The 27,153-nt window shown below is 37.9% G+C and overlaps 1 protein-coding gene across 3 annotated transcripts in view; it reads right to left on the reverse strand.

Moving 5' to 3' along the window:
* The window catches only part of LOC124153677 (UDP-glucuronosyltransferase 2B7-like), a 372,180-nt gene that overhangs the window by 268,255 nt on the left and 76,772 nt on the right, over positions 1 to 27,153 (reverse strand). For 2 of the 3 annotated variants that reach the window (XM_046526982.1, XM_046526983.1), the window contains exons 2-5: positions 12,550 to 12,698; positions 4,793 to 5,129; positions 3,128 to 3,516; positions 328 to 709 (exon numbers count right to left, since the gene is read on the reverse strand). In XM_046526982.1, coding sequence (XP_046382938.1) covers positions 328 to 709; positions 3,128 to 3,516; positions 4,793 to 5,068 — 1,047 coding nt within the window. In that variant the 5' untranslated portion in view covers positions 5,069 to 5,129; positions 12,550 to 12,698. The remainder of the gene's footprint in view (positions 1 to 327; positions 710 to 3,127; positions 3,517 to 4,792; positions 5,130 to 12,549; positions 12,699 to 27,153) is intronic. The other variant, XM_046526984.1, reaches the window with a different exon arrangement.

Below are 27,153 nucleotides of genomic sequence, written 5' to 3' on the forward strand. Positions count from 1 at the left end.
ACAGTTATTTGTTAGGTAAAGGCATGAAAGCTTATGAGAATGTTTTTACTATAGTAAAATAAAAAATAAAAAAAATAATTGTACATTAATTAAAAAGAAGAGACCAGAATTCTGACATACTTTTTTATACAATGAGTATGATTCGTTTACTTACTGTAACTAAGCTAATACATTTCATAGTCACCTATCAATTTTTATTTATTACATTATTCGAAGCATTAACAATGACTTTTATAATTTCGGAACGAATTGAATTGAGTTAAATTTAAGTGAAATCATTTTTTATCACGTGGACCTCTGACCTCACTTAAAAATATATCATCTCACCTTGGGAAGGGGCTTTGCCGGCTTGCAGTGGATGCAGGCCACCTCAGCGACCAGCGGCAGGTATGGGCGAGCATAAGAGACGCTGGCGTGTCCATTCTGCAGGATGAAACTGACGTTCTTCAATTGCTCCACGATGTTGGGTACATCGGATCCGTAGGCTTCCCGGACGATTCCTTGAAGTGCCATGTCGGCGAACGCCACCTGCATGGTGTTGATGGAGAAGTGGAGGAACGTGTTGACCACCCTTTGCGGGAAGGTCATCTCTTCCGTGTAGGGTTGTGAGAAGAAGGGAGTTACGGCGTACGGCACAGGGCCACCGGAGCGGGCCAACATGGTCACGTGGAAGCCCACCGTGTTTATGTACATGAAAGGCACGCGGTACCTGGAAGTTAGATGGGAAATATGAGTATTGAGAAAGTCCTCTGAAAAGCTGGCAAAATCACTTGAACCATCAAAAACGTAAGCGACACCGGTGCACCTTCACACGCATTTTGGCTTTAATTTTTTTCACCCTGTCAACCTAGGTGTCGGCGGGGTAAAGGTCTACTAATCCTGAGGTCGTGGGTTCGAGTCCCACCTGAGTGGGTTTTTCACCACCTAAAACATGGGTGTGTGTAAATTTAAAAATAGACCTCGTCTTCAGGGATTTTAGGGGCAAAAACGGGCCAGAGAACAGGGGTAATTGTAAGGGTAATGCCTTATGGGAGGTTCATTTGGAAGGGTTACATGTAAGAATGTATCTCCCAAACATGTAAGGGTTTTGAACACCTTGACCCCCCTCACACTCTCTCTTTAGGGCCAAATAAGTGGTAATATCAAAAGGTTCAAAAAGAAGAAGCCCCCTTCACCTCAGGTATCGATTAAGTACAATGGGAGGAAAAAAAATTAAAAATTGCCTATGCTTTGAAAATTTCACTAAGACACTAGACTCAGACAGACTTTCTTAGCGAAAATTGGCGGTGTAATATTCTCGCGGCGAAATCAAAATATTAAACGCAATATGTATTCAATATTTGCCTGTTTAAGTCCAACCCGCATGAAATTCAGGGAAAATAATGAAGCATGCACTCGCAGAGTAATGAAACGTATATATTAGTAAACTGACGTAAAAAGTTGATGTTCTAAGTTGATTGAAACTGAAAAAAGCTCATTTTTCGAAAATTACTTTATCTGAGAATGCAGAGTAACATTTATGAAATGATCCAAATGAGCTGTATATAAAGTACACAAAAATATTTTAACAATTCATAGAAATAAAACTCAGTTTGATCCTGAGATTTGAATCAAAATAAATAAAATACTTCTTAAAAATACTTAAAATTGTGTCGGATTCTTTGATTTGACGAAGCTCCGTTGGATGAACACTGAATTAATCATTCATTTATTTAAAAAAAAAACAGTGAACTAAGGCTTTAAAACGGATGCCGATAATGATGGCTTGGTAATGTATCAGAAAAAATTCTCCATCGAAATTCGATTTTGGTTTTGAAATCCGTTCCAGTCAAGTGATTTTTTGTCGCACCGAATTCCCTTCAGCATTTTAATTTTGCATTCATGCATAAAAACACAGCATCTTTATCATAGAGTATTTTTTTAACTGCCCGGACTAGATGAAAGTGGCTTATCATTTCTAAAAATCGCACAAGAATTTTTGACACCAAGATCTGCTACTTAACAATCAGCTACTTCCTTCAAACCGTTAACATGGATAATATAACCTAATATAAACTTCAGATAGGGTGTTTATGCACTGAGTTACATAAAATTAAAGCTGACTCCTTAGGATTAATGGAGTAGTTTAAAGTGAAGTCGGAAAAAATCCCTTGATGGCATCTGTGACAGTTCCAGGCATTAATTAAACCTGCAGTCCACGATGAGAGAATAATATTACAAATCCCTACGGTGACCTGAATCTGCTGATCGAGAAATCCATCCCTGTAACCGTGCTAAGCATTATGTCACTTGACGCGACGTGATGGATTACTATCTCTCACCTCTACGCGCCATATATGCCCGAGATAGACGTGATATTAAGCCTTTAATAAGCGTAATTAACCTGTTTCCACATCACAGTACGGGGGTTTCAGTTTCATGGTCATAGTATATGGAACCGCATAGCTACGTTTTATAGTTTACCTCCAGTGAGAAAAAATAACACATTAACCTATGAGCGTAAAAGTATATTACTTGGAACCTAATTTGGAGAATCTCCAACTAAAAAATTTCAACTGGATCAAAAAATAATTAAGTGATGTCATAATGTGTGAAAGTGTCGAAAATCACCCGTCATGTCGATATGAAATGAAATATCTCCCTTTGAATGCCTGAAAATAGAGGCATTTTTTACGGAAGGGGTTTTAAACAATTAGAACAGGTATATATCTTCACATTTAATTCTAAAAGTAACTGTTTCATATGGAATGGAGGGGACAGGAACATGGAGTTCCTAATATTCTAATAATATTTAGAGACTCAACTCCCATTCAAACCAAGATCAAGCAATAGTTCTAGCAATCGGAATTTAACCTCAAACCATCAATGTCGACATGGAATACAGTATCTTCCACAAAATATCTGTACAAAGAAGCATTTGAAATGAAAGTGGTTTTAAACAAATCATATATTTTATTTCACACTTTAATATGTGTACACAAACTGGTTATATCAATAAGTTACTCATGGAATGGAGGAGTAAGGAACATGGAGTGCATGATGTCCGTGATTTAACTCCTATTCTAATCAAGACTAAGCAATAATTTCAGAAATCGTAGTTTTTGCCCTAAAATCTGTCCCACCATACCTGTGCGCAAACCCCACGATGCAGTCCGGGAAGGCACCGTCGGCAATCACGAGGTCAAAGCTTTGGTTCGGGTCCCGGATGAACCTCCTGGTCACGGGGTCGCCTAAGAAGGACCGGCACGACTCGTAGGCGTACTGCAGGGCCTCTGGGAGTTGGGCCATGTGCCAGCCATTGATGCGACGTCCGAGCAGGTCCCAGTCGGTGAACTCGCGGACGAACTGCACGAAGCCCGGTGGCGCGATCTCGACGAGCGATCCGGCGGCGTGGTCCGTGGAGGGCGGCGGGGGCGGCTTCAGGAATCCCTCACTCTTCGGAACCCACGGAACGGCAGCAATCACCGCGGGTAGCCCCGTCGCGTTGCCATAGACGTCAGAATCGTGCGCTGGGACCTGTTGAACATTCAGTTCGATGCGATTAATAAATGGAGGAAAATTTTGCAATGGATAATTTTAACATTTTCTTTTGATCTGAAATTGCTAATCGAGAACTAAACCCCGGTATACCTACTAAGCATTTATTTACATATATATTTTTTATTTCTGGTAGCGCAACTGGCAGAGAACCCGGCCGCGGATCGGCGAGGTTCTGGGTTCGAGTCCCAGTAAGGCCGCATTCTCACCCTCTGATTTTTGGCCTTTTCCATCTACCAAAGCCCTGTTGCCCTCGTCCTTTTTTCATTATATGTTCCTATCCCTCTCTTTCCCTCCATGAACCTATAAGTACCTACATGTTTAAGTACCTACAGATTTCCCTCAGCTACAAGTCAGTGCCATCACAAATACATTCCCAATTAAATCGCAGGAGCTAGCTCTTACCAATCATGCACAATTTATTCCGATTATCTGAAGCATTCTTTACGTGCGCATGCATTTACATTTGAATATAGAATTTAATACAATTCTTTTAAATAGCAGCTGAATTATTGCTCTTATAAATTTGAAGCTGTAATTCTTAAAAAAAGTAGAAACTTCATTATGAAGTTCTGACAGTATATTAATAATATAAGTACCTACAGATTTCTCTCAGTATCCACGATTAACTACGGGTATTTCTGGCTTAAACAATGGTCAGACGGACAATGAAATAGAACTCTTACTCAGGATTTGTACAATGAATAAGGGAAACGTGTAAAATAGGTTTCCAATATTTTAAAAATGTCATTCTTTAATATATTTTCCGAGAAAATACCAGCAATGCGCGGCCCATTTAAGCATCTATTTTTCCTAATAAACCAGTGAAAACTTATGGTATTTTATCAATAAGGTTTTTTTCAATAGGAGATACTTCCCGAATAAGTGGGTACTCTAATTATCCGGTGCAGGGGCGCAGCTAGGAATTAAGACTAGGGTAGGTTTAGGCGCAACTAATATTTACGGGTATGGAGGTATTGCATACCCACCTGGGTAAGCAGGAGTTGCGGGGGCCCTCCTCCAGAAAAATTGAAGAATAATGGTTCAAAATGGTGAGTTTTACGGCTTTATAAGGGATATTTGATAAATTCTAATACCATTCGATGAGTAATACTGATCCAAATATGTAAAATGGATTAAACTAAAAAATTTCTCTGAGCTCTGGGGGGGTTTTATCCCCCAAAACCCCCCCTCGCTGCGCCACTGATCCGGTGCGGCTATTGACCGTAATATATGTATAGTATTATAAATGTACCGAGGAGTAGAGCCGGTGCCGGCGCTCTCTTGCTTCTCCGGCGGTGGATGCCGATGGTTGAGCCGGGATTTGGGCTTCGTCAGGCGGGAAGGCACTCATCATGGTGACCGAGTGACCCCTGCGGGTCAGCGCACGGCCCAGCTCCAGGAACGGGATCTTGTGGCTCTTGGTGCCGCCCAATGTCACCATGAGGACCCGGGCCCCTTGCGACGGGTCAGGCAGCAGGGTTAACGATGCCATCGACAGGGTGAGCAGGAGATTTAATATCGTCCTCATCTTCAGTTATATATGTTCTTTGTGTTTCAATAATTCCAATAAGCGAGGTTCGACTGTATGTCTGAAGTAAAAAGGAAAGAACAAAATTAAAGCCATGTTTTGACTGGTTTAGTCACAATGTACCGTCACGTGGGGTAACTTTGGCTCAACTTTTCATTTCTTGGAAACAAACAAACTTATTTAATTTTAAAGTTAATGAACAATGAATGAAAAGTAATTAACATTATTGATAGATAATATAGGTACCTTAAATCTATGCTGTTTCTGAATATCTAATTAATTTAACAACCTGGATTTTTTTTCAAACATTTGGGGATACCTCACCTTGAATTTGAGTAAATTTGGCCCAATATAATAAAAACATACAAGTCTAGCTCTACACCATGAGTGGGAACAAAGATACCCAACACAAAATATCATTTAGTATTCTGTTTTCAAGCATTACTTGCTTTTAAACTCGAAATGTATTTCATTTAGGTAAAAATGAAAAATAAAAAAAATAAATTTCTACAAGGAAAAATCATATTAGATTGCAATGTATCAATTTTTATACACCAGTTAAGCTCAGAATTCCTTTCTAACCTTAATCGGAAGAAGGATCATAACTGTCAACTGTCCACTGATGAAAGAGCAAGACGTTGATAATTAATGGCAAAATATAAAAAAATGAATCCTTTACGTCTCAGTGCCCAAGTTACCTGGAAATGACTAAAGATACCGCAGTTGACCGTGCATAAAAAGTGATGCGATATTTAGGAGGTTCAAACTGCCCATTGGGAAAATTTTTCCATCAAGACATACATGTACCTAAAAATATACCACATGCAATATATCCAAGAATTTTGACTCAATATGCCATGAATGAGGCCATAAACTACGTAAGAAAACGAAAAACTAATTACAAAGGGGAGAAAAATATATCACCTAAAGCGTTTAGGCTAATTCATAGAAGGGATTATCGCTAATTTAAGCATATCCAGGATGTAGTCAGAATGAGATTATTGTGCCCTAGGATTAATGCCACCTTCACAAAAGAAAACAGTATGAAGTTTAGTGAAATTAATGGGAAAAATCGCAGATTTGTTTGAATTTGATTAAGCAATTATTTTTTTGAGTGCCAAGTGTTTCATTTTGCTGTTTTTTTGGCTATATTTTTCTTGTTTTTAAATAAAGTCGTGTATCATTGAAGAAAATTTCTCAGGATGAAAAATAATATTGGAATTATAAAATAAGTCACACAGAATAAATACAGAATATAGATGGATGAAGCACAATTAAGCTCAATTTTATTACTGTGCAAAGAGGAGTTAGCTTCAAGACGAGTGATATATGATGGTGTGAGTTAATTTTGTTATAAAAACCACAGAACTCTTTTGATAATTCTTTATTAAGCATTTAGTTCTATTAATTTAAGAGCCTTTTTAATATCAATTTTCATGTATAATGTGGAGCATACAGAGAATGACAACTGGAGTTAACAAAGTGTTCCATTTAAGTTGACCAGCTTTACTTAACGCCATTCTGATCAACTCTTATATATAATTCCTCGTCTCGGGTGAGACATCCTGAAATCTACTTAACAATATCAAAAGTAAAAATAATCTTGTAAACGATAAAAAGTAAAATTACCTTATAATTCCACATGAATTTATTAGTATAAAAATATAATATATGCACAGCATTCACATAAACATACATTTATGTGAAATTAGAAAGTTTTATACTTTTTATTACATTTAACTTTGATGTCATTCAATTTTGACGCATTATCAATTCAAGGTCACGACAATATCGTATTCCAGGCAGTGCTTACCAGGCAAAATAAACTTAACGCTACAGGGCCTAGGGTGTGATGCTCGAAAAAACTCTCACATTTCGAGCAGATAACAGCCATAAAAATCTATTTGGAATTCGGAATTTATTCACCGTGCCTTTTAGTTGAACCCTACTTCAGCATGGACTCTAGAAATATCTGCGTGCAGTGTCGATTCGCCTTTCCGTTCCCAGCTTCCGTTACCACAGCCCATTTGAGCCTTAAACCATCCGAACCTCCGCTTTAATTTCGGTTTCCTCAGCTTGAATCCAACCTCTCCCCACGCCAAAATGAGTGTAAATATGAAACGAGATAGCACCAAAAAAAAAAACAGAAAGTAAAGCGACATCAAACGGCTCTCGGACACTCACATGGGGTATAACTATCTGTAACTGGGTGGGCAGTCTGTATAACGTTCTCAAGGGAGTAAATAAGTGTGGAGGAACGTAGGTTGGTAATGGAGGGGAGAGTGGAAACGTTCCATATCAAACGGCCTCCACTGGACTCAACCGTGGCTGCAGGATGTAACGCATGTACGACACGGACCACCCAAAGTTTGTCCGATGGAGTATTTAACTCACACCCAGTAAATCGTGATTCAAAAATATAATTCCGCAAATGGAGGTAAAAGGAAATTTACGACGCAAATTTTTTTTTCGATCTGCCATTCCCAGTTAAAATAAGAATAATAGAAATAAGTTTTAGTTGGACTTTTGAAATAAGAGAACGCGAGAGTTTCCGTCCTATTTTCGAGAGTCGGTGGTGTAGTGAGAGAGCTGGCTCATTAACTCATCGTTATTGGCATACTAACCCCGCAAGATTATCGAAATACTGCACCCATTACTATACCCTTATTTCAGCCTACTGAAAAATAGTGTTCACTAAAAATTCCATACACGGATGGCTATCGTTAATCACTATGTCTCACTAATCGTGAAACAAAAATTTGTTCTTTTGGGAAGAGTAATTTAATACCTATTTATTGACACTGATATTTTCTGCACTCTACTCTGCACTTACCGGGAGGACAACTCCTATTTATGATAAGCAAAATGATTTTCTATTTAATCATGTAGTGATAATAAGAAAACAATTCGACATGAAGTAAGGGTAATGGTTACATTATAAAGCTGTATTTCCAAGGAATGAAAGAGATACAGCCGATTCTAAGCAATTATGGAGTACGAAATAACTTTGTCAAAGCAATAAAATAAAATAAAATTGACTTCTGAGGAAGCATAAAGCAGATAGGAATTACTGCATGATTACGATAAATGCAGAAATCTTAGTTTGTAAGGCACCTTTTGAAATGAAAAGCTGGCATTAAATATGGAAGAGGAAAAAATTATAAGATTTATAGTTGCCAGGAGTAGGAAGGAAGACGAAGATAACTTGAGTTACAAAAACTGAAAGGCGAAAAATCAATTGAACTGGAACTATTTGACCGGATGATTGTTCTAGAAGTGAATAAAGGAGAATGATTGTGAGGCAAAAAAAGGTCAGCGGGTAATACTTAATATTGGTAGTCCCCAAAAATTCAAAGATTAACGATTTGTGAGAGACTGAGATCAACTGTTCGCGGGTGGTTTAGACGATTGTATTAATGAAGTTAGTTAAAATTAACTCATTAGAGGTGTGTAGATAAAATAACGGAAATTTAAGTTAAAAAATATTTTTAATTCATCTGCATTAATATTGTCGCCCTGAAAATAGTCCTAATTAGATATAATGCACTTGTTCCAGCACTGCTTCCAGTCCTCAAAACACCTCTCAAACTCGATCTTTGGAATAAGCTTTAGATCTGTCAGCGATTTCTTTTAATGTAATTTATGCTTGTAAAATACGGCCATTTAAGGTTCTCTTTATTTTTTATGTAGTAAAAGGTCAAGCGGAGCCATGTCTGGCGAATATGGAGAATGGGGCATCATTACAGTATTGTTTTTGTCCAAAAATCACGAACCAAGCAATTAAGTGTGAGCCAAAAATCGCTGAGCTCATATAGCCTCTTCAAATAATATTGGCTGCCGTAGACAAAGTATTTTTTGGCAAAATGAACACGGCTGAAAATTTTGTGATACTTCAGGGACATGTGTACATACTCTCTCTTCAAACTCGAGATACATTTTAAAATTTTGTTCCGAATACAATTCGTAATATAATATTGAGCAAATAGACTACTACCCGTTCGAACTCAACACCTTGGCTTACACAAAAGAATTTCGGAAGAGTTTTCATTTTCAAGGAGAAAAATTATGAACTGGATGTAGAGAAAATGTGTTTGAAGCTGAATAATTTAATTTTACGGATTGTAGAAAACTACTGCCAACGGCAGAGGGGAAGATCGAAGGAATGGAAAACAGGAGTGGTCGACAAAGCTTATATATTGTTTACTTTCCCTGTTGTATCATTCACAATGAGGACTTAACCATACATTTTCATGGGCTCCATTACTACTCTCTCGCTCAGGCTTTTCACGAGATATATATCAATATTTACAATGATATGGCTCAGTGAAAATTGATAGAAGTTGAAGCTAAAGATAATATTACTCCATTTAACGAAGGCAATTATGCAGGTATATTCCACCAAGCGTCTCTCCTCGCCACGGAGTGCTAAGGAAACAGAATTCGGCTGAAACTCAATTTGCGTGGTGAGCAATTAAATCACTTCACAGGCGTTAAGAAGCTTTCCTCTCCCAGAGTTCGAGTTGGCAAGCTTACTTGTTAAAACAAAGATTACGTCTCAGCAATTTAAGAGGCAAAAATGGAAAATGTTGAGAATAAGAAAACCTCTATCGGTCGGTTACCACAAATTATTTTGAAAATGGAGCAACCTTGCCTACAACTGCAATTTGGGGCACTTTTCAGAAAATATTTTCAAAGGACTATGAAGAGAAAAAATTCACCATGTATTTACATCATCGTAATTCATCATTCATTCATATCATCAATAAGCTATTCTTGTTGATATTACTCTTCGTCTTGCCATTAAAAGCCAGGTTTAAAGCCAAGAAATTTGAAGGAAATGGACAAACTAACCATAAACAAGTAGCATTACCTAATGAAATACAATGAATGAGTTACGATGAAATTTACATCTGAGATAGGGATTTGACAGCTATTGTTCCCCATTTTTACAATAGGGTGGTTTCCTATTATTTTTTTATTGCCTAAATCGAAAGATTATAACTCCTGGAGTACGCATTTCACGCTCTTAGATTTTTTAATGACGATATCTATTTTTAGCGATTAAATGAAAAGTGAAAAATTTCAAGCGCGCGAAAACGCGACGGCTAAGTATGAATGCTGGAAAAACCCCGTGTGACGTCATTCTGGTTCCCGCTGTCGGCGTGTGAGGTGACCTTGGGGCGAGGATTTGAGCGCTTATACGATGCAGGCTGCTAGCAGGTAGCAGAGTACCCTGCTAGCAGGTAGCGCTTGGCTTAAATAAGGATTATTAATACCCTATCAAACGAAGGAAACTTTCCGACCTTAGGCAGTTTTAATAGGTGATTATTAAGGCATGTTTCCCTGAGCTCTATGCCTCATGCATGCATTCGTAATCTCAGACGATGTAAAACTCCTATCTACTCGTATAGAAACTAGGTCCCTGTGACGTCACATGGAGTGGCATCGCATGGGCGCCAATCTGGCTTTTTTTTAATGCGGTTAAAACGGACAATTGCCATTCGTCTGAACTGGGATTTCTAAAACCAAATATTTTGCATATTATGAATACACTAATGGGGGGTAACGAACTGCAATCAATGCCTTTCGTTTTATTTGATGAAGGAAACTACCCTATTATGTAAGATTATATAATTTTGGTTGATTATCGAACTGCTCGATTATCGAAAAATATTCTCAGTCATGTGCTAACATGTGAACATGAGTAGATTGCAATGACGCTAAGGTATAAAAAAACCTGGAGGTGTATTCAAAAGAATCTAAAAGGTTTACGTTCCACACAAAAAAATAACAAAGCCAATAAGCAGTTGCGTTGCTGCATAAATTGACCACAATGCACCAGGCGATTACTAAAGCTGCGATAACTCATTGGCAAAGCAGTTAGCTATGAGGCAGAGAGCTCAAAGAGCTGAGAGGGTGCTAGTCAAACAAGTCCGTGGCGGAGTCTGTGATTTAGGACGTTTTACTTCATCGACGGTTTAAGTATAATTGCTGGAACTGGCGGTAAATTAATCAAAAATTCAATTCTGGGTAAGGATATATGGATTGATTTAAACGGGAGTGTACTAATGAAGGAAATAAAATTCAAGTTACAGCTCTTAATAATAAAGAGCCATAAGACTTGAAATATCATCAGATATGAATAATCATTTATGATCTAAATTTAGCCTCTCCTGAATAAATACTTCCTTTTTTACCTCCATGTAATTCTAACTCAAATAAAAGTAACTCCAAGAATTGAAAATGGCGAAGGATCATCAGATACCATCTGCAAAAATATTGTTGACGGTAAAATTAATATAAAAAAATACTGAGCCATATTTTGGGTTTTCATATGAGGATTCTCCTTATTCCGTTATCGTATGCCATCAATTTACGGCATTCCTCCTTTTATTTCATTGTTTGTGTTATACATTCGGAGGATGCAGGCATGGCAGGCAGAGGATGCAGATGTTTGCGTGTTGAATAAAATCGCCGGTTTTATGCTATTTTTAGGGCGTTGCTATCTTAGAGAATTTCCCCTTACATTTTTAAGGCAGTATCTGAGTATAATTGGTAGGATTATATTATCTAGAATATGGTATGAATTTATATTCTTTAGGATGCGGTATGCATTTAATCAATGTAAAACTAAATTGGATAGTAGTGAGAAGTCAATCAGAGTAATTGTTAGAGAGCATCGAATTTAAAAAAAATAGCAGTGAAACGGAAATACTGGCTTCGTGCACACGACCTACTAATTTAATAGCTTATAAAGGTCCCTTCATAACAACTTATGTCATCGTGAACTTGGCTTTTATGATACGTACCAAGAATACAGCCTATCACAACAAATCGATCATAATAATGATTTTAGATGATTAGCATTTCTATCTCTCAAGTTGTCGCTTATAACAGTGAGAAAGCTCAGCTCTTCTCAATTAATACTTCATTCACAACAGCTGACCTCAACTTGGCGTAACTATGGAGATCAAAACCTCGATCACAGCGTCTGTTCGCTCACAATAATTTAAATTGAAATAACTCGGCTCAATAAGTCGAGAAGTGCTAAGTTTTTATCAATCTTGTTGTCATTAGTTGACAAATACAAAAATTATCCTTAAAAGTAATGAGTAGCTAGGAAGATAGTCTTTATATAAGCTTATGGTATCTTTTAAGAGGAACACAAAGTCTCGAAATCTCTGTACAATCTATTATTAATGTTGCTCGGTTTGCGCAGTGAATGAAGGAAAATGTCCTTATTTTTCCGGGGGTATAAAGAAATATGCCAAATTTAGTTTCTGTGACCGGAGTTTAAGTCACACCAAGTTAAGTAGAGTACAGTTGTTCTGAACGAGGCTCAACACTTTGTCACTCTTCTCTCCACAGCTGTGGATGTGACGAAGTATAATGGCGGGAAAACGTGAGTCAAATGCACGATTTCTGTGCTTTGTGTGCACTAGGCGTTGAACTCGCATCGCCACTTATACTCTCGTACTCACCCAGCCTTCAATGATTCAGCGCACGCCGCTCGCAGACGAGTCAATGCAAACTTTTCCCAAAGTAGGATGAAAAATTTGGTCCACAAGCCGCTACTTCTAGGCGCTCCACTCACGGCGACAATATTCTGCACAGCTTTTTGAGGCCGAAACTGAAATGTAGATAGAAATCCTAATTTAAATTCCTCGATTCTCACATGGATTACTTTTCCTTTCATTCCCTTGAGAAATGAGATCTACCTCTGAAATAATAAACCTAGTTAAGCTAGCATTTTGAATGGCAATAGTTACAGTGGTGAAGACCGGCAAGACGTCAATTTAGGTTTTCATGCGTTTAGATATGGCTTATTTGAAATTCAATGTCATTATTACATGACAAGAGGTTTTTTGGGAACCAGAATAGGCAATGGCTTCTTTAAATCTATATAATTTATACAAATTGGTAAAAAACATGATTATTAAAATTTGCCAAACAATGCAAATATCGTAATTAATTTCATAAATATCACGAAAACTTTAACTATTGGCTAATCCATTATTTTTGGCAGCAGAATTATTGGAGACATCTCACAAATCATTGTGGACTTCTTCTCAACCATGAAAAAACAAAATAAAATATCTATTATACATCAGTTATTGATTGCTTGAAAATCATTAATTTTTTTCCGTTGCCTGCAGCTGTGTATGATCAAAGTAATAACATAAGCGAGGCTTATATTTATATAAGCTAACAGAAAACTGGAAACCTTCTAACTGCACAAAGGAACACAGCAACAAGCATTAAATGCAAAATTAAGAAAAAAATGTTGCGTATAAAGAAATCAAAGTTTGAGGACGAATTATGTATACAATCTCGGTTGGCTTCCTCGACAAAAATTCAAACCCGGTGCCTGCGTAGTTCTCCAAACATGTTATAGGTGACTTGCGCTTTGCGTTCATTAGGCCTTTTCCAGGATAACAGAGCAATTTCATCGCCTTTCTCAAAATGTCTCGTGAAAGATTAGAGGCAAATGGTGGGTAAAGAACGTGGATGGGAGGAATGGTAGAGATGATGAAAGAAGTTTGGGCTAAAATGCATGGGACGGGCCAGCGTTTTCCAGCGATTTTTTTCAGCTAGATTATTGAGGCAATTCAACCGTCTCCATTCCCCTCCTCTTCACAAGCCGGCTCTTCGGACCCTTTCTCTAGATTGCGGGCGAGAGATAGTCTAGTTTAAATTTCTTTTAAAGAATTCATCCGTCATTCCTATCCCATTTAGGGACCATTTTGCAAAAAAAACCTTAGGCATGGTACCACCAATATCCAACTGTTTTCATTTCTCTGTTTCTCATTTCTTCCTTGAAAATTTTGCATTTAGCCGGAGTAAAATAAAGCCCTTCCAAACAGACACCCGTATTCAGCGATCAGCAATGTAAACAGCCATTCCTCCTCGTAACGGAATAGTTTCCATATTATCCACACATAAAATGACCCTATTCTCTGCAGCCACCTCTCTCCACGATCTGGGGCCATACCATTACAGCAGTGGAATAATTGAGACATGAATTTACTTGAGTAAACAAGTGTGAAGACAGGAAATCCAGATACCAATGCAATTTCTGTGCTTGCAAAAAATATCTACGAAACCAATAGTTTGATTGTATTAGGCTAGTATCAAAGAGAATGAGACAAGATGTTAACCCGCTAGGCTGAGAGTAAAAAACCGGTTATGGAATTTTTTCCTTTTCTTCTATAATTGAAATTCGTTAGAACGTAGGTTTCTGCGGCGATGGTTTGATCTCTGCATTTCTTCAGGGTTTCCTTCCGCGTCAGCTTGTTTGTAGACAACAGTTTCGCTGGCTATCCTGCCAGCGTCTTCAGGTCGAAGGAAGACGCTGGCAGGATAGCCAGCGAAACTGTTGTCTACAAACAAGCTGACGCGGAAGGAAACCCTGAAGAAATGCAGAGATCAATTGAAATTCGGATTTCGTGTCTTCCAACCTATTCATAACTACGGCGATTGAACACTTTCGTGATATCCCAAAAGTAAAGATAATTATAAGAAACATTAGCGAAAGGGAAACTGAAGCCTTAACGTTCAGCTTAGTTTTTGAATTGGCAAGAAAAGATTGAAACATTAAGAGAAATGGAAACCCGCATGATTCATTAATCCTAGCTACAGATAGTAACGTGTGATAGTGAAAAGGACAAATAGGATACCAGAACGACTGATAGCGTGATAGGTGCAAGAGAGAAAATGAATTCGCTTTTAAGTTTAAAATAAAATAAAAAATGTACGATCACGAGTTCTTAGACGTAGGCGTAGCCTAATTTTTCGAGTAAAGTTTTGTGGTATATTTTTCAAAAATCAATTTTCCATCGTACTTTTTAATAAAAGTATTTAACAAACGGTTATCACAAATCAATATTTACATTCCAATTTATAGAAATGCGAACCATTTAACAGCCACAAAAGACCCTATCTAGCGGTTCCCCTCCTAACTATCACAATTTCCCTTAACCTTAAATGGTCGTCTTAAAGAGGTCTCACAAAATTTGTTTCCGAGGTAAGATATAATTCAGTCTGTCTTCATTCCGTAAGGAACCGCACTTACGAGAAAAAATGGATGACGAAGGTGGTAGAGAAGAATAGTGGGGGCTGGGAAAAATAGGAGCGAAGAGAATGCTCCGTCGAGCTTTACAGATCACAACCTCTTTGACCGCCATTCTCTTCGACAGAGGCTCTGGAAAGCTTTCCCTCAAATCATTCCCCTCCTTAACCCTCTCCCCCCTCCACTGACCCCATCCATTCCCCACCTCCCCCTCTTTGTTGAACGCAAGGTAACGGCTTCATCGCTCTGCCGCGCCGCCGACGCTTGAAAAAGTGAAAGATCGCTCAGGAGGAGTTTCTTGTTTTTTTTTACCCTTCCGTTTACCTCCATCAACTGACACCTCTTCTGCTGCGGAAGTGGAAATTAAGGGGATGCATCTCTTCCTTGAAAACGGCCGTATTTTCGTGGCATTGAACCGTTTGCGTAAACAGACATGCCCTCATTCATTTGTACTCATCACCATTGATGCAGTTGCTCTTATCATAAAACCGGACATTGGGTTTCTTAGCTGGCCGCATTCGTACGCCTACGAATTCTACAAAAGAGGATCATCCAGTTGGCCCCCCAGTGTGTTGCCAACCACCGCGCATTCAAATGGGTTGACAGAATCCGCCACTCGCGTCGCTGACGTACAATTTGATCCGATAATCTCGGGGAAATAAAGTAGAATTGGGGATTTCGACCGAAATTTAGATTTCAAGTATGCCACGGTGATAACTTTACGGGAGTCACCCGCAATGCACAAATTGTGCGAAAACTCCACAGCGAAAAAATAATTCACCTGGACCGGGATTCGACCCCGGATCCCTCGATTTCCGGCCGACTGCTTTAGTTAAGTAACCGGGGCGTCATTTTTCCCTGTGGAAATTTGTGGACTATATCCCACAAGGTGTTATGGACTACTGAGCATATTATGCGTCTAGCAGTCCAAATCGTGCGCACGGCGCGGCGCCACAGCCGGAGAGCAAAATCCGAACTTAGATCACAAAGAGCAGAATTTTTCGCACAATTTGTGCATTGCGGTAGACTACCGTAAAGTACTCACCGTGGCTAGTGCCGGAATACTTAAATTCGTCTAGAACCAACACTTTTCGTGTTCAAAGTTCGGGCAAAGGTTTCTCTCGACCCTTTCCTACCCTATTTACGTGGCGCAAATAACCTGTGCCAAGGCTGCATGCGGTCCTCCGACTATTTCTTGCGGCCCCTAGAGGATAAAGAAAATATTTTATCGCAAATAAAAAAATAAAACCAAATATCGACACACGGGTAAAAAATAAACGATATCAAAAATCACAGTGATTGAAATGAAAACACGCAACCTTGGTAACTTTTCAGTGGAAAATTATTTATTGGTACGACGCGTTTTGACGCTGAGGCGTCATTCTCAAGTACTTGGTATCCAAGGTATTTTCCGGTGAAAAGTTACCGACGTTGTGTGTTTTCATTTCAACACGGATTTTCACAAAGTATAAGTCGAATCAATCGAATTCATCACAGTGATTGATTGAATTTGTTAACCAATAAAGATAATGTCACATTCAAAATTATATGTTTATTCTATTATATTCTACTCTATTGATGTGGTGGGAATCGGAGCATTGTGGTCCTCCGGACGATATAGTATATAGAAAATCGATCTTTGGCACTTGCATTAAAAAAGGCTAAAGACCTATGCTGTCGGCTGCCCCCTTCATATACTATTAAGTACAAAAAAATGGTTTGGTCTGAATCCTTTTTTGCTATTGTGTTTATTATTCGAGGGTTTCACCCTGATAATATCTCATTTCCTTTTGCACTACCTGCTAGAAAAAATCAACATTATCTGCTAAAACCTGGTATAAACATTGAGAGAGCGAACAGTTTCCATCGTTGTCGCATGAATAAGCTCGAAGAGGAAAACTTAATGTAAATTTACAGTTCTCGTAAGAGTCCGATGCTATGAGAATTCTATATCCAATTTTTTTTTCTACCCAGTTTACAGCATATTTTGCCATGAATCGGCTTTTTACCTCAATTATTGGCTGCGTCTGCCACAATTAACTCTCACATCAAAGCAAATAAAGATCTGAATTGACCATGCTATGCCCCATGGTCATCTGGTATCTCTACCGTTCTAAACCTTTAATTTCATGTGTTTTTCCTCCTTAAAGCCAAATTTTCTGCTTACAGTTCAACCAGAAGTTTTTTTCTGTAACCGATTAACGCTTCCCCTAGGTGCCTTTAGCCTATGCCTGCTTGGGGTAAGTTTTTTTAAGGGTCTATTGGCCCGTTTCAGGAACACTCCTACCCTGAATTTTGCACCCTCCTGATTGACGAAAGGGATAGGAAAAAATAAGTCGTGCAGATTTCGAAAGATATTGAAAATTATACACATCGATGACTTATTTCGCTCGTAAATGTTTCCGTGGAAAATTTGATTTTGAAATTGATGTGTCAAATTTGGAAACTAAAAACTGGGGCTTTTACTTAATATCAATTCAGCAATAAACACTATAATCCTAGTAAATGGGTACGAATGAATAAAATAATAAATAATAACTTTCAACAAACATCGTGATTCTCAAGTTGAACAACAACTTAAGGATACTTAAAAACCTAAAATATCATGCCTAAAGGTTATTTTTGATTCCGCCAATAGACCTAAAGATTAAAATATTTTTCTAGTGATATTTATAAGTGATTTCTGACAAACGCAAATTTATATAACTCTCATAGTTATCACGTTTTACGCTTATTGATTAAGTTAAGCAGAACGGTACATATTCGGAGGCAAAAACCTTTTACCTAGAAACAACGATTTCAAATTTTAAATGCAGATAATCAAGCATAATGTCCAATAAACAAATGAAGTATATAATTTAATTATTAGCCTAAGTTAGCTCCTAATTATTACGTGGCATGCTTACTGCCCCGGAAATTTGTTTGTCAATCGCGTTGGATTAATGAAGTGGAGTTGTGGGATGTTAATGACGTTAACAGGCTTAATGCATCCATGAGTGCATTGATGAATGGGAATTGTATTTATGGCTCTCAAAACTCTTTTAGGTGTTTAACTATCTGCCTGAGCAACAAGTAATGACGCAATACTGGTGACAATAAGCATGTGAGGATCAGTTACGGAGTATATGAGTAGAATTTAGGCAAAAATAGGCTCATTCTCTAATAGTCAGTACATCACCTAAATACGCATTATATTACTTCATTAAAAATGCAGTTTTTTGAAGAAAACTGGAGTTAGGGAGTTAAATAAGTGCGTTGCTTAAATAGTTGTTCTTGAAGCAGGTATATCGTGTGGGTATATGGACTTAACTTCTATAGTACATAGAAAATTAGAAGAATTTCCTAAAATATATGTAAAATGAATACTCATATAGTATGTTTGAAGAGGAAATTACTCATAGTTGTATTCTAGAATTGGATATTTTTCTCACTGAAAAAAATTAAGAGCATCGGATGCTAAACGTAAAAATAAGGAAATCAGGTTATCGACGAGAGATTTAACGAGATAATTAATTACAAAAAGAAAAATGTCATAATTTACCGTTTCATTTCACTGAAATAATTCACGCAAATTTATAAAACACACATTATTTCACTCACGGAAGAAGCAAATGTGAATGGAAGTCCGCCGGTCGCATGCATCATTTTAATGAGAATTGCGTAATTGGTGCCAAAAAAAATATATATAGGACGCAGGTAGTTCCATGTATTGCGCGAATGAAAAAATATCACGGTGTTCTGCTAGGTCTAATTAACAGATGAAATCACCTCCATTTACTCTCATGTGGGAATTGATAAATATATGAAAGGTCATGTGAAAAACACTAAACAATATTTAACCGCATTCGGGCGTTCTTAAATTCATTCATCGACGTTGATGCCACTCCACTGGGAAAAATCAGAATGAACAGCTTTTTTTCTTGGCCCTAAAAAAATATTGAAGAAACTTTTATTGTTCACTCGACCTTGATTTGAATCATCCGACGAAATTCCAAAACTTTCGAAAAACCGTGTATGCCGCCTTCAAAGCGGGCTCGCTAGGTGAACCTGTTTGAGACTTCTTGCGTTTCAAGGTCCTCAATTCTATAACAGGGGGAAGAAGAAAGTCGTGATGGCCAATCGGTGAGGTAACGAGAGGCGGAAACACACGGGAGAAGCTGAAAGTGAAAGTGGAGTTTGGACCGCATGGGAGTTCCAACGAAACGATAGAAAATCGTCCTTGGGAGATAAGAGAGGTTTTCCTGACGATAAAATAAAGCCTCTTTAACCCCACACAACAGTGATTCGTCCAAAACTGAATCTATAGATATATATAAAAGAGGATGTCTGTTTGTCTTTCCGCTGTGCATTACCATACGGCTGTACGGATTGCAACCAAAGTTTGCATATCATGCTCCCAAAGTTCGTAGAGCTACTTCTGGTTGCCTCCGACGCGTCTTTGAGTACTTGCCGACACAAATAATGACCGATGTTGTGAAGTAGGGTATGAGCTGATCCCATGCGCGGTACACGGAAATCGTTTTTCCATTATTTTCAGTAAACCATGATCCTACCTCCTTTTTTTCCTTCACCAAAAAATTCTACCATTTGATCATGAATTCCAAATTCCAAATTTCGCACTTCCCTGGGTCCTATCCACCCTGAGGAATGTCGGGTGGCCTAGTAGTATAAACAAAATAATGCGATTTTCGGCTTCTGCGCTGATGACCATGAAAAAAGTCTTACATGATATGAGGCAGAAGATACAAATATTAGTTCAATAAAAATTGCAATATTTCCATTGAATTTACTTTAGCACGACGCTTTTCGTTTTTAAATTTCAAGGCACGTACTCGAGAATGTTGCTGTGACAGCAGAAGGCATCGTGCTAAAATGAATTGAATGGAAATATTGCAATATCTTGTTTAACTAACATAAAAAGAATGGCTAAATCTGGGATCATATGATGAGTTTTATCGGCCAATTGCAACGGTAGAGTTTGTTTTCGAGTTGTTTATTTCGATTTAAAATATCATTTCCATTAACTTAAATGCACACAAAGAAGAAGAAAAAAACATTATTTTAATAATATCTATTAATGAGTCTATTTAAGTTATTGGCTAACGTTTTCCATTTCCCATAATAACTTTGATGATTCAGTGAAACCTTGGCTGCAGTACGGCCACCTTTGAAGTCTCTTGTATGTAATTACTATGAGGTCTTCGTACTATTAAGCGAGAAGAAGCATCATTTTAATAATATATAAGTATGAGTATTTTATTGGTAACTTTATTCCATTTCCCATTATAACATTGGCGATTAAGTGGAAGCTTTAGCCACCTTCGAACTCTCTTGTATACAATTACCATGAGGCTTACGCACCTCTCTGCGAGAAATTAAGTCACATAACAACCTCCCCAATCCCAACCATGGCCTAACTGCCTGTCCGTATATCCGTAATACCTACAGCACCATATCCAACTATTCGAGCTGACCATTTTCATGTTACTAGCGTGAGTTGACTTCCTCACGGTTGTCATTTGATAATAATTCAAAAAGTGTTAAAGTGTAGAGCTAAAGTTTTATTTGTGCATTAATGATTCAGTTACAACAAATGTTGTACTAGTTTGTATCAAAGAAACATATTAGTGTTTGCAGTTTTCTAACTTTTTTGCCATGCTTAGACAAATATGACCACAGGAACCTGTGTAAAAGTTATGGATTTTCATATCCAGTTTCCAGACAATATAGCGCGGGAAGTTTTATTGTAGATTTCATAGGGCCGTATGTTGATAGGGCACATTTCGAAATGTATATATTGGATTTCCCACGAAATTGGCGTACTCTTTGTATCATGATCCGACCTCTTTAAGACCAATATTCATCCCATCTCATTCAAAGATCACTTATTCCAAGCTCAGCATTCATTGGAAACATAATAAAACACAACTCTGTTTTAAAACCCAATTGCGTTTTATTAGATACTAGCTGACCCGACAGACTTCGTCCTGTCAAAAAAATTTGTAATGCGGCAGTGTTTTGTTCCTACCTTTTTTATATTCTTTGCAAAAAATTATCCTGAACAGAACCGTCACCCTGGTAATAATTCGGTGTGAATTAAAAATAATTAAATAAAACACTATAAGCATTTAAAAGTAAGTAATTTTAATCATGTAAATCATAATTATTAACAAAAAAAATCAGTTCTATTTTCATTGTAGTACTTTGTGATAAACGATGTTTTTTGTTTGATTACCTGGCGCATAGACAAACAAATCTGATGGTTTTCCAATACGGGAACAGGCAACATACAATTGACCATGTGAGAAACATGGGTTTTCCAAATTAATACCACAAACACTTAATGATTGCCCCTGGGACTTGTTTATGGTCATAGCAAAAGCAAGCCGCACTGGAAACTGTAGTCGTTTAAACTCAAATGGCACATCGGTCGGAATCATTGGGATGCGCGGTATGAGAACATCTTCTCCTTTATACTTTCCTTTCAATATAGTTGCTTCTATCACGTTGTTTAGTAGTTTTTTTATCGCTAACCGTGTGCCGTTGCAAAGGCGCGGTTGGTTGATATTTCGCAACATTATAATTACCGATCCAACCTTTAATTGAAGATTGTGAGGTGGCAATCCTGGCAAATCCAGCGAGTTTAAAAATTCCGGTGGATAGTTAACTACATCGTCTTGGTTAGTTGCCGAATCAACTGATTTATATATCCTCGATTCGCCTGTAATTTGTTCTTGAATTTTGAAATTTAATTCATTTACATCAATGTTTTTGGCTGCCAATATAGCTCGTTCGCTTAACCAATCATGGTTTCTGTAATGTTGAGCAACATCTAGAAATACCTTCTGAATGAGTTCTTCTTTTGATTGAGTTAAATGACAAAAACTTTGAGGAAAGTTAATGCATCCAGTCAACATGTCAATAGGAAAATTGCCATCACCAATGTCAATGAGTTGTTTAGAGAATGTTTCCAGATTGGTCATTTTGCAACTCAACACGCATATTCTTGCTTAAATGAAGTACTTTGACATATTTCCACAAATTGGATGACTTTAGACATGCGTTGAGTTCATCAGCTGGCGTTGATCGTGGAATCACTGGCAATGTTTGACGAAAAACTCCTGCTAATAAAATCATTGCACCACCAAATCGGTTCTGATTGCTCCGTAGATCTTTTAAGGTTCTGTCTAAAGCCTCCAAAAATTTTTTATGTGCCATCGTGCATTCATCCCAAATGATCAATTGACATTGCTGCAAAACCTTTGCCATTGCAGAGTTCTTCGAAATGTTGCAGGTTGGAGTTTCATTGCTTTGCATATTTAATGGCAATTTTAGTGCTGAATGGGCTGTTCGACCACCTTCAAGCAAAGTTGCTGCGATTCCCGACGAAGCGAGTGCAAGTGCAATTTTATTTTGTGAGCGAATTGTTGCTAATATTAATGAAATCAAAAAAGTTTTTCCTGTACCACCAGGTGCATCTAAGAAGTAAATCCCCCCAGTTTCATCATTTGTTACTTTCATAAGAGTATCAAATACATACCTCTGTTGTTCATTCAACATTGGAAGATTTCTTTGAATTGATTCTTTCAAAGTGTTGAGATCATACAGTTTTTCTCGGTGCAACTCTTGGTTAAAAGATTCATGCATTGGACGATTGGGCGCGGCCAGGGCACACTGTTTTGATAGATATGATTGAATTTGAACTTTGTATAGCGGTAAGAAAGTGCAAATTTACTTTTTGACGTTAGGAACACACCTACATTTCTTAGATAACAGTGAGTGCTTGTAATTTAATATGAACTTTATATAATAGCAATAAAGCTCAAATTGATTCTACGTTTTAGTTAGAAAACGTTTGTATGTGAAAAAGAAAAGGGCTGTTTTTAGGGTTTTCCCGGCAATTATTCGATTTTTTCTCGCCGTAAGAACCATCCTTGGACTTCAACGAACATTTTAAAAAAAGAATTGGCCAAATTGGTCCAGGCGTTGTTGAGTTATGCGCTTACCAACACATTTTGCGATTCATTTTTATATATAAGAAGATTAATATTAACAACTTCCATAAATAATAGCCTGAGATGATTTCTTACATTTAACGGCTGCTTAAATTTAACTACCGAGCATCTCATTAAGTCTACCTTGTTACAACTTGACCTGACTGAACTTGGTGTAACTATGTAGTTTAAAACTCATGAAGTGCGTGTGTTGGTTCATAACGACGTGAAATGGCGTAAGTCAACTTAGGACAGTCATCAATTAATATAATCCCGAATTTCAAGTGAAAAAATTAGGAAGGAAGATAGGTTGTGTAAAGAAGGATAAAGGCTATTGCAACTCTCTAAATTTTATGTCAAGATTAATGCACTGTTTATGCTTTGATTAAGGGCTTATGTCGTTAACTGATCCGTTCCATAATACGTCCATCAACGCCGAATTAAGTTGTCTTGGACTGGGTTTAAGTATCTCGTGAACCACCTGTGGTCCTGTGAACACCGGGCAGGTACAACCACTGCTTCGGAGGGGCTCGCTGCAGCCACTTTCAAAGCCCGAACCGGAAATTGAAACCTCACGGTGCAAAACAGGCATCCCGTTCCCAATTTGGTCGTCCTTGAACGGAGAATACTTGTGTATGGGAGGTGGAAACTATCTGAGGCTATTAAAACTGGGGAAAAAATCCGGTGACATGCATTTGTCTATGACTTAGGAGAGAACGCAATCGGGTAGGCTAGGGAAAAAATTATTAGATTATTTTGTACCAATCCTTCATAAACAGAACAGCGATGTAAGTAGCGTGCTTTATCAGCTCATTTTTAAGGCAAGTAAGCGCAGTTAAGCTCGGAAAAAATTTGAGCCCGTATATTCCGGAGAACTAATAAATATTTTTTACTCACTTGGCAATAAAAAGCTAAGGTTGGTCTTGATAGGTGGGGGCCGAGGCCACCACAGACCTATCCAAATGCATGTAAACATCACATATTTAGGGTAGGCTGGTCAGGTCCCAACCCTGGCTACATCACCTCTTGAGGATTTCTGTTATAGGGGTATCCGAAAGCTTCAACCGGTTTTTGAACCAGTGACCCGCCGATCAGGAACCAAACGCTCCACCCAACTTTACCACTGGGAAACCACGTTTCCAATCTCTTAATTTTTCTTGGGATAAAAACAGTACTGGGTATAAAATAAAAGGATAAATACTGATAATGATGGCTAAGTGAACAAAAATCTTTTAATTTTCCGTAAATAACTTTAAATTCAGAATTATATTGTGGCATTCGAGAATATAAAGAAACCTAAGCTATCACGCTAAGAGAAAATCATATTATTTTGCGCCATGTAAGAGCGTCTCCGCAGCACTCTCAGAGCCGGTTTCATGTGTCTAGTTAAATTTTTTTGGAGAATAAAAATCATAGTTAATTATATCATGCACTGGAGGTTACCTGTTTGACTAATTGTTTTCCTGGCTACTTTTCATTACTTTAACTCTCAAATATGTTTAAGCTACTTCCGCGACAGTATCTTGCTCCAGTTAACGCTAACTAGACATTATAAAATCGGTCCTAAGTTCTTCAAATGTTAAGACTTATAATCATCATGAAATTGAAGCTGTTTCAACCGTCACATAATTAAAAATGCTAGTGTGAATAGAAACTTCTCACATTGCTATCTCCAACACGATTTTTTATCTGATTCGGAATGGTTTCCTCCTCAGATGGAATTTTTCTCTATATCGAACAAAAAAGCAGCTATTTAAAATGTAGGTCAGATCTGAATCAATAGAATTATACCGGTTTGAAACTGCGCAGGAAGAATGTTGACCAGCTGGCGTAACAGCCAAATTCCATTCTATCATTAGAAAAAAGCGTTTCTCTTCGTTTGGAGTCAGCAGGAGGGAACCTACGCATAAGATCGCCAGAATAACACGTGAAAGGTCAGCCTAGAAAAAAAATCTGACCCTGTGGTGCATTGCGGAACTAGAGTATCATTTTGCTCTACAACTTTTATTAGTGGTAATAACTTCAACGTAGTAGATAGCAACTCTATTGAGGTGTTGCATAAAATAATAGGAAGTTCCGAGAAACTCTGCTGGGTAAAAAAATAACGTAATATCACTTTTACCACGAAAAAGATTGCTCAAGGTGAACAATTCGAAAGGTAATAACAACGATTCCATAAATTCACGAAATTTTGGCCCAGATATCAGTGACTAAAACCCACTTGCGTAACAAAGCTTCGTAATACCTGGAGGAATTCTTTCCTTTCACCGAGGAATTTCGTCAGGAGCGAACTAAGAATCGCTCTAACACCCAAAGATAGCTGACTTCAGTAGTATCCGCATTTTTGAGCACTCATGATTTCTCATGTAACTTCCATGAGGTAAAATTTCCCGTAAGGAAAACACATCCGTCTCGCTTCACCAGTCTTTATTCGTGAGGTATTTACTTAATATTACATGAAGCTAGCATCTTAAAAATTTCCGTGTGCATTAAAAATACCTTTGTCTACAGTTGGATATGTATGAAATTTTTGTATGCTTTAACGACTCCATAATTCCCCAAGAAACTACCCGTTGTGAATATTCCACGTAAGGCTCATCAGTCCCGCTCAGCAGGTATTTTTTCGTGACCAATCTTCTTGCTAAAAATAAAACTAGAGGCTTAACATTGGCAGGGTGTATAGGGGACACTACTGTCAACATTTTCCCATATCTTAAATTTTAAAATTCACCTCAGAATTTCCTTGTCAGTAAAATTCTTATTTCTTCGCTAAGACTCGCAGTTGTACGTTATTACAGTAAAAAATAATTTCTTAGATAATTCTCCGCGTCACTGTTTGGGCAGTAGCCCCCACGTTTCCGGAGCGATTCAAGTCGTTCTTTTTCGCGAGAATCCTGTAAGGCATGGATGGCTTCTTATCCATACATTTATAGTACCTACGCTAGATGGTAGAGAAAGGAGGAGAGGTAGGTAGGAGAATGTGTCCGTTAGTGACTTGGGTGCTGTTTCCCACGATTTCCGGTAACCACGCGAGGCTTATGTTGAGGCCGGTAACCCTCTTGGAATTTTTATTGTCTTCCTTTCGAATTTTATATCGCTTCTCTGACTTGTCTCTGTCATAAATTCTTTTAATTCGGAAAGCTTTCCTAAAATCCATGTTTTTTCCCTCGCGGTCAGCCAATTCGATCCGTCACGTGATCTCGGATTTCACCATTTCAATCTCGGTCGTACCCGCAAAAGCCAAAATTGGTAGCTCTTGTATTCGTTTACCCACTTTGGACCCCAAAAAGCGCATTTGTTGGCCTTGAAAGGCATACATAAAATTCGAATCAAAATAAACCATATTTAATCAAAATCACCGCTAAAAGTTAAACAACGTCACCCATCGATCTTTCGATCTGGCTTTAGGTGCATCGACTCATGGGTTTTGAGTTGACTGACTTTGAATTTGTACCTATAATTTTTTTAAAGTTATTATTTTTGGGAAAAACTGCGTAAAGGTTGACAATCATGCCGTAAATGTCGTTTGATCAAAGTGAAAGTTTCATAAGAATAAGGTAAGAATGAGTTTATTCAGTTTTATATGCATACGACCATTCACGAAATAATGAAAATTCATTGGAATATGCCAATACACACTTGTATCATGGATGATAATTCATTTTGCATATTTTAAATTGGTATCAAATTAGCTAGGTTATCGTCGAACGGTGCACTTCCATAAGAGAGAGTACATGAAGAGGAGTAATTTAAAAATTGATTGGAAAAAGCTGACTAATACTTATCGACTTCTGGAATGAATGTTTAAGTGGCAAACAATTTTACTACCTATCCCTAGCCCTAATTAGAAAAATAAGCATAATTTTTAAAGTTTATTTATTGACTTTTGAACACGATTTAGGTGTCATGCCCCACCCTGTGGCGTGGCAGTTTTAAGAGGATGAGTGGATAGGCGACTTGGATGCACTGTGTCTACCGACCTTGGCCATAAGGCGGACGCGAGCGGACCAAGGAATTGCATT

Source organism: Ischnura elegans, chromosome 2, assembly GCF_921293095.1.
Source record: "Ischnura elegans chromosome 2, ioIscEleg1.1, whole genome shotgun sequence".
In the NCBI taxonomy this organism is placed as follows: Eukaryota; Metazoa; Arthropoda; class Insecta; order Odonata; family Coenagrionidae; genus Ischnura; species Ischnura elegans.